Source organism: Numida meleagris, chromosome 12 (assembly GCF_002078875.1).
Source record: "Numida meleagris isolate 19003 breed g44 Domestic line chromosome 12, NumMel1.0, whole genome shotgun sequence".
NCBI lineage: Eukaryota > Metazoa > Chordata > Aves > Galliformes > Numididae > Numida > Numida meleagris.
In genome coordinates, this window is record NC_034420.1 from 11,607,539 (window position 1) to 11,616,527 (window position 8,989).

At 41.7% G+C, this 8,989-nt stretch overlaps 1 protein-coding gene across 1 annotated transcript; it reads right to left on the reverse strand.

Moving 5' to 3' along the window:
• SAP30L (SAP30 like) lies at nt 645-8,983 on the reverse strand. Its single transcript, XM_021410592.1, has 4 exons — nt 8,785-8,983; nt 6,941-7,063; nt 5,209-5,307; nt 645-3,258 (listed from the first exon to the last, which is right to left on the reverse strand). Exons 1-4 carry the CDS (start codon nt 8,968-8,970, stop codon nt 3,130-3,132), a joined length of 537 nt encoding a protein of 178 aa, XP_021266267.1. The 5' UTR covers nt 8,971-8,983; the 3' UTR covers nt 645-3,129.

The following is an 8,989-nucleotide window of genomic DNA, read 5'->3' on the forward strand; positions in this document are numbered from 1 at the left end:
CGATCTGGGTCTTCTATCTTTCCAACGAGTCTCATCTAAAAGTGCTAAGAAAATGTCCTACCTCATGGCTTCACAAGTGTGAGGTTCAAACACGTTTACTTCAAAATTCAAAATAATAATAAAAAAAAAAAGTTGGAAAGTCTGTTTTAATTGGCATGCAGCATAAGGAACCAAATACACAGCACGGTATCATACAGAATGACAATTGCATTGTTTCGTTTTCTGGTTATTAGACACTAAATGCTTTTCAAGAATCACAGGCACCCTGAACACGGATATTGCTACTGAATTGACGTGTGATTTCAGTTTATAGCACGGGAGCCAGCAGGTGGCTAACCCTTCCAACAAGACATCGGCTTTCATTTGCTCAAGGCGTTTTGCTCTAGCTAAGTTGAGAACAAGGCAATAAGGCATTCGCAAGGATTTATAAGGCTATGGGGTCTGACAGCCAAAGATTCTTTTGGGGTTTTTTTTTTTTTTTTTTTTTTTTTTTTTTNTTTTTTTTTTTTTTTTCCCCCACTAACATTTAATTTTCTAAAACTTTTAATCAGTTTTCTGAAAATCTTGTTGCTAGATTTCTGCCTAAGCAGGTTTACAGGAAGTCAAAAATGGTATTCTGTATGGCTTAACTTTTCTTCATATGCTTTTTTTTTTTTTTTTTTTTTTTTTTTTGGTATCTTGCCCCCAAGCTTTCCACCTTATAAACGACTGCTAACGGCTGGTAAGCATCACTTCATCATCACATATCATTAAGATTTTTTTTTTTCCCCAAAAAAGTATAATTGCTTTAAGAGTGAAACCAAGGATCACATTTTACATCAGTTGACTATTTTCAGAGAAAAAAAATAAAATAAAATCCTGGATACCACCTCTGCACAAAGCTTTCCAGTGAATACACCTGAACAGATGGAACCTGCCACCATATTTCCTTGAAAAGAATCATTTTGCTGCTGGCTGCTAAAACACCCCAACAGATGTATTTGCTCCTAGAAATAAAACAAACAACAAAAAACCCCAAACAAACTACTTTTTTCTTTTTTTTTTTTTTATACAGTTTTGGTCTAGAAGTTACAATGAGGCAAAACTCTCAACTCAGAAACTCATTTTCCCTAAGAAATATCCTCTGATTACACGAGCACTTTGAATATTAACATGCAGTCAGAGAAAATACCCTATCAGCTGTCTGTCCTGAATGAGAGAAGCCAGATCTTGTTGACTGATGTGGGAATTGCTCCATCCTTCCAGTAAGGATCACTGGAAGTCGGAACTTTTTAGACATTCACAAAATAGCAGTACATGACATACTCTCCTCATTCTTTGAGCACTTCTCCTGTCTGATGTTCCTCGATTTCATACCAAATTGAACAAGGAAATGCTGAAACCACCACACTCCCAAAACTTCACAAATGGGGCACGTACCATAACAGATCATTTCTGACTATGACACGGAACTTAAACATGCTGAAGTTCATTTAACATCTTCTTAGATTGTTAACACACAATTCAAAGCTGATGTGAATGCCTTGCTTTAAATTGTGACTTGATTTTTTAAAGAGACCTCGGGAGAGCTTCACTCGTGCCTTACAAAACATCTGATGCAGTATCAAGCTGGGATTGTGACCTGTGTGTTCTGTTCTTCAACAAAGCATCATCCAGATTTGGATTATTGAAATGCTAGCCAATGTTTTCAACTGTTGAGTTCAGTGTTTAAGGCTTGCTGAGAATATACTCTGTGGAGTCTTGGCAACTTGAGACAGAATGGAGACACTGGTTAGGACAGCATGAAAACAGAGTGGTGCTTTAAATCATGAGATCCCCTTGTAGAGAATATGAGGTCACTGGAGCGCAGACAGTCGTGACCAACAATTTCATTAGCTCCTTTAGCCAAAATAACTACCGTGTTATTTGTAAGGACACCTTGGCTTTAAATAACAAAACCAGAGAGATTTCTTCCTGCAGCGCCATTTGTGAGCACCAGCAATCCAGCCTCCACGTCACAGAACTCTTAGGAAAGCACAAGCAATGCTCACAGAAGGCAAGTGCTTCGATACTTCTGCTGGCTCACAGAGATGGATGAAAAGCACCATTCTCCAGCCAGTTCACCACCTTGGTTATTGTGCTACACCCATCAGCTTCAGTCTGATTTGCACTAAGCAGAGCACACTAATCCACACCACAGGTTTGAGATGCCTGCTAGAGACTAGTTTTGGTATAAAATTCACATTGCTTCTGATTGATACTTGATCTGGCACAGAGATTAAGAGACAGATGTCTCAACCCGCTGTTTCACCTACTATCAGTAAGCCTTGTATTCAAGGGAAACACGTAGAAGTGAACTGAAAGAGCATTTCTACCAACATGATCAATCCCAGCAAACGTGCCTTGATACCACATTCTGAGGAGCTGCAAAAGTCCTTAAATGCTTATAGTCAATTAAGAAGTGAGTTCTTAAATAAAAGAAATTAGAAAAAAAGAGATTCTAGAAAGTTGTTTGGCTTCCATTTTGGGGGGAGAGGGGGGAAAGGAAAGGTGAAAAAAAAATAATCAATTTTCAGACTAGTTGAGTACTGTTCACTAGAGTCGATTTGGTGAGCTGGAGCATTTGTACAAGTTTGAGACTTGAAGCACTAACTCAAGGCAAGACAGAGCACACGTACGTGGGGAGCAAGCTTCAGACAAACTGCTGACCCATGCACCTCGACAATGCATTTTATCTCTGCTGCTATTCCAGTCCTGCATGAACACAAACTGCACGGTGTTTGGTGAGACAGTCTGAAATCAGTGAAAAAAATCCATCCGTGATCTAAATTGCATTGAGATGTAGATTTCCAGAAACATTTTAAAACACTACGTTAACAGATTCCGCAGTCCTAGAAGTTTACTCTGTCTCCTTGTTATTCTCATTGCTTTATTTCAACATGACTTTTAAACGAGGACGAGAAGTCTTCAGAAAAATGGCGTGCACATGTTTTCAAATATTCCTGATAAGAATTGTCTATACTTTTCCATCATCCAGAATTACTGCATTTAAAAAAAAATTACAATATACTTCAAAAGTTTTTATATATCTAAAAAGCACAATACCATGTGTTCCTTCAAGGTCTCTCCTATTCCAAGTCTTGTTAGTCTTCACTCTAATTGCTTGCTACTTTCTGATTTCTGGTCCAGCCTGCTCTTGTTGTTCTTCACCATATAGATGAAATAAGCAAGAGTCTCTTTCTCATTCACAGGAATATTCCTGAAGTGTCGACTGACAGTCTAGAAGGACAACATGCAAAAAGACAGAGATTTGGAAATTTAAAAGTAGAAATCATCAGAACTCTGGGTTCCCTGTGTTTTCCAAAAACTGATTTTATGGTCGCTGAGCACAATATACTTTTAGGCAAACGTGCACCAATTCAAACTGTCAGTCCTCGTTTACCTCCCTCTGCCTCTCTCTTTACAGCTGGAATGTTCATATGAGCAGAGCACAGTCTTGCCATGTCAGCAGTATTTGCAGCCAACCTACAAGCGGAGTTTGAAAGCCAGAAAGTCCTCCTGCCAAAGCAGCATATTCTCATTTCATGCCGAGATTATTTGGAAGAGTAAAGTCTTTCTGCATCTCAGTATTTTAAGGCTGGTGTCAGAAATACTGAAACTCTTAGCTATGTGAACCAGATGTAGTAAAGTCTTAGAGTCCAAAGGAAAATACACTGGGTAAGCTTTCACCAAAAGGAATCCCTGGGGATTTGCAATGGGAATGTCAGGGTTCACTTAAGGCTACCTGTCTCAGATTTGAGTGTAAGCCCTGAACCATAGCTGCTTTTTTTTTTTTTTTTTTCCTCAGAAAATGAATGTAGAAAACACTGGAGCTGGCTGAGACCTGCTTCTTGTACTGAAGAAGCTCTTTTTGGTACCCAACACAGCTCCAGAGCTGGATATTGATGCAGGCTGAGCAATAAGTCACTCCAAGAAGATTTATGGAAGTTTGAGTTTTCCTTACGGTGGGGTAGCAGCAGGAGTCTAAGAGCCTCAGGCAGCAGTGATTCAAGCATGGGAGCTGGACGAGGATCCAGCGTAGTGTCAAAGCTGCTCAGACTTCACAGGAAATCTGGGAAGTGTGTGACAACTTTAAGTTAGGCTCCCTTTAAGGTTATTTTCCGCTTGCACAGTAGGTTTTTTTTTTCTTCCTCCCTCCTGGGCATATGCATGGTAAATTGCTTAAGTAAGCAGTCCTTCATGGCAGGAGGCAACCAACAGCCTGGTTACTTATAACATGATAAATCTGATATACTAATGAGGACATACAATCCCCTTACTCCTATGTGCACTGCACTATACATTCTCTATATTCGTTACATTCGTTCCCTAGTTGACATTGCAAGAAGAAGAAAGTGTTTTGCTGTCTTTTTAGGTTGTTCCTTAAAGCAATAGCAAAACTGTTCAGTCTTTGGGAAGACAGCTGCGAAAACCCCAGCTTACAAAAATAACCTCATTATCAGTCAGTAACTGCTACAGTTCCTCTAAGTTTGGAGAGGATATTTCCTAGAGAATGCCTTCAGATCATGTTAGGAGAGAAAGAAGAGCAGATGCATGCCAAGCACAACTACCCTGACTAACAGAGTTGCGGAGAGTTATTTCTGAATTACTACGGTGTGAAAGAAACAGTAGAGTTTTTTCCTAAAGAAAAAAAACCCAGCCCTTTTATTGACTTACTAGAGAATCGTAAGACATCAGGACAAGGGAGGGAAATAAGGAATCTGAAATCACAGTCAGTGATTTTGCCTTAAGTAACAAGCAATTCCAATCAGTTCATGTGGCTGCGGGGAAATAAAAAAGAGGGGCACTTAAGGTGACTATTAATGGGTAAGTTTTATTTTCAGTAAAGCAGCCATCTTCATCTAACACTCAGGCCACTCAAAACTAGGTTTGTTTTCCTAAAGGTAACAGATCGTGTCTGTAAGTATGGAAGGAAAGGAAGCAGGGAAAAGCAAGTAACTAAAACATGCTTTCAAGAGCCAGCTTCCACAATTTCCATGACCACCCCTGGTGAAAGAAAGCACACAGCTTTCTGTTCACACCATCTCCTGAGATCTGCCATGGAGCACATGCTACATGTTAGTGAGAGAGTCACTACAGGTATTAGCGTCCAAGAAATGGGCACTTCAGCATAGGAGCAAAAGAGAATTTTAATAACAAGAGCTAATACTACCACTTATCATCACTTACTTCTGCTAGCTGAGCCTTGTTGAGTCCAGGCCTAGTCTGCAGCTTATAATGTCTCTTGTAACGTCGCAGAGTATTCACTTGGAGCTGGAACAAGTCAACCTGGAAGTGAAACAGAACAGGGGATGAGCACTACCTTTAGCATCTATTAAGCACACATGCAGAATGATTTAAAAATAACTACTTCCTCCTCAACACAACTGCTCCTTGCTCACATTCAGAACCACGTCAGCTTGCCTTACTGACAAATCTAAATCTATTTTATACTTGTTAATGCTAAAAGACAAAAATAGCCACAGGGAAATACAAAATTTTGTTCTGGTTCACATGCTGTCAACAGAATTGCTGGCCAATTTCTACTCTCAATTACACCTCTGCAAGCTCTGAGCAAAAGGAAACCTTTTGTTCCCATAAGGCTTAAAAAGCCCACATATGAAATATCAGTTCAGTAGGCATTGAACAAATGACTTGTGACATAAGACCGAGTACAGAAGATGAAGTGTAATTCAAACAACATATCAACGAGAAGTGCACAGTTTACAGGCAGGTTGCAGACGGAGGCTACAGGAAGACAAAGATCACGTGGGAAATGCCACGTTTCAAAAACAGAGAGAAGTTTTGCATCCTCTCTCTACCCCCCAAAAAAGAAACAAAAAAATGACAAAGACTGACATGCTGCAGAGTTTCACGTTCAGTAATGTGATGAGCATCCCTCAGCTTTAAAACACCACGCAGCCTACATACACTGCAGCATTAACATTCTTTGATGCCAGCTGGGCTTTCACCGGCTGTTCTGGTAACTGATGTGATGTCAGTACTGTAAAGTTTCAGCAGAGAACCAGATGGAACAGAAGCACAAACAGCTAAAACAAAGGGTCGCATATCCTTAAAAGCAAAAACAAATCTCAGTGCTTTTTCCAAACCTCCAAACAGGAGGTGCATGGATTGCTGCCATAATGTCTTAGTTTTCTTCCGAGGAGAAATGCTTTTTGCCAGCACGGGTGGCATATCCAGCAGAGGGCTCTGCTGACATGGTCAGAACTCAGCACCTCCAAGAATATTATATTTGCACAACTTTTTGCAGTGGTAACAGTGCCAGAATCATCAAAATGCAAACACTGCATACAAGAGGGCAGAGAAGAGATGATTCTATCACTTTGTAATGCAGAAAGAAATATGCCTATTTCCTTCAAATAATCAAACGTTACCAATACAGCCTATAACTTGAATGTAATTTTAAGCAGTGCTAGAAGTACTACATACAAAGGTCTGCAGAAGCCTAATAGGTCTGGTTATCACCAGTCATACAGAGATTGACTGGATACTCTACTGTCTTCACAAAGTGATGCATGCAAGGTAACAAAGAACCATATCAGGACCCCAGTCACCACAGTAAATACAATTTTCTTACCTTCAAAAAAAGTATGAAAGGTAATAAAGTTTTCTTACGTAAAAAAGATAAAGTACCTAGCAGCCCCCTGTGGAAATGGTACATACATGAAGCTGTGCAGTTAGATTACTATATCTCTTTTTATAGAAAGCTTTACGTGGTCAGAGAAGTCCTATGGGAATGATGAAGAAAACTAGGATCTCACACATCAGCTAAGTCTTCTTGATAAAAAAAATAAAATCAAAGCAACTTCACAGTAGTTTCAGGGGTGCTGAAAATATCCAAGTGAAATTTCACCACACTCAAAACTGGTAAAGAATCTACAAGCACTTGGTGCCTACTAACCTCCGGGACATCCGTATCATGCTCAGGAGAGTCGCCTCCATCATCACTTGTCTTCCTTTTCCGTTTGTTTCGGACACTTTGTATAAAATTCTTGTGAAAATCACATATATACAGATGTCTCACCTAAAAAGCAGAAGCGGTAGAAAAAGCAATCAAAACAGGCAGTGCTAAAATGGCATTCAACAGCAGTCACTTCGCCAGCAGTATTACAGAATACCTGCTTACTTCCTCATGACGAACATTAACAAATCTCCAATCTTAAAGCCCAGGCATGAAAGATGACTTACACTACGAACACTAAAAACAAGGAAAATGAAGGACTTAAGAGCTCCAGCTGAACCTCTGCAGATAACATATTTCTTTTTTATGGTTGTAATCACATGTCAGAAAAAAAATAGCGGGCTGTCTAGAGGAAATGCATCTGCTTTAGGAATTACTGCCAGGGTGCTACCAAGAAAAACGTTGCTCTGTTGCAGCCTTGTGAACTTTCTGGTTTGAACAGTACATGAGATTGTTAATCTAGACAGAACAGAAGTTGGCTAATTACCTCAATTAAAAGAGGCAAACTAAGAGCAAAAGTATCCCTTTCCTACAGCTTATCTTGCCATGGACCCCATATTCTAACTGAAATGATCTCACTAGAACTAGCATACGTATAAAAAAGGACCAAAGGATCAAAATTATTTGATACCAATAAGATAGGAATACACTCAAGTGATGCACACACTCTGCATTCAAAACCCCTTCATGCAGCACATTTTATGCTTTTCCTTCATTTTGAGTTCATCAATCTGATTTCCTCTTTTTATCTCTAAAACCTTTAATCTGGCAACGAAGACTTCTTTTTTTCTAGAATAAAGTAACTACGCCACTCGACAAATCCGCTGCAGACTGTGATCAGCAGAAACAAGGTTTTCTTCCTCAAACCTCAGAGATTTCAGATTTACTCCCCCCCCCCTTCTGCATTTTGGCTGTGTAAAAGGGACATAACCAACAGAAGAAGCTGCCAAACTGAAGGACTCCGAACTTCACCTTCATTATTTTTCAATGCTTTTAATCTGCGATCAGATAAGAAAAGCAGGCAGAGCAGACTTCCGGCAACAGTCTCACTTCTGAGAAATGCCCTCTGCAGTCCCCACTGCTGCTCTGCTCTACGTATTCTCTGTCCAGCAAGCCCGTTTCTATCTTGAGCTGACAGCTGTCACTTCATGGCACAAAGCGGCCAGCAGCAAACCGAGCTGCTCAGTGCCAACCAGCCAACACATGTGCAAGCGCTCTATTTCAAAGGCACCTCACATTCTGAGTTTGATCCAACGGTTTATTTTTAAGTAATCTGCTTCGCTATCGCACTCATTGAATCATAGGATGGCATAGGTTGGAAGAGACCTTAAGGCACATCTAATTCCCACCCGCTGGCAGGGCTGCCACCCACTAGGTCAGGCTGCCCATTCATTCTCCTTAATTAATAAAGTCATTTACACTTGAGATAACAATCCATACTGCTTATTTCACCTAGTAGCAAGAGCGTGTTCCAGCACGAAACGGGGATTAAAACAGCAGGACAGCCTCCAAAGCAGAGAGCGGCCCGTCTGCCCGCCCCAAACAACACCCGCCGCGCTCCGCCTGGCGCTCCCCTCTGCACCACGTCTCTCAGTGCCACCAGCAACCGCTGCAGCGTTACTCTAGGGCATTCCGTGCCCTACTGCCAAGCGCTGGAGGCGGGCGAGCGCGGTGCAGAGGCGGCGGGCGCAGCGAGCCCAGTTCCGCGCTTCGCCCCCCACCCCGCAGCGCCCGGCGAACTCCAGGGCAGGCGGAAGGCTCAGCCTCCGGAGGCCGCGACTCACGCTTTTGTCGATGTCCAGCTTCAGCTTCTTCTGCGAGATGCTCTTCTGGATCCTCTTGCTGAAGGACGCGTTGCCCGCGGGCCGCACGCAGCGGTCGCCGTCGTCGATGAGGCAGCAGCTCTGGCCGTAAAAGGGGGCGGCGGGCGGCCCGTCCCGGCTGTCCTCCTCGGTGCTGAACCCATTCATCGCCCACCCGCCCGCCCCT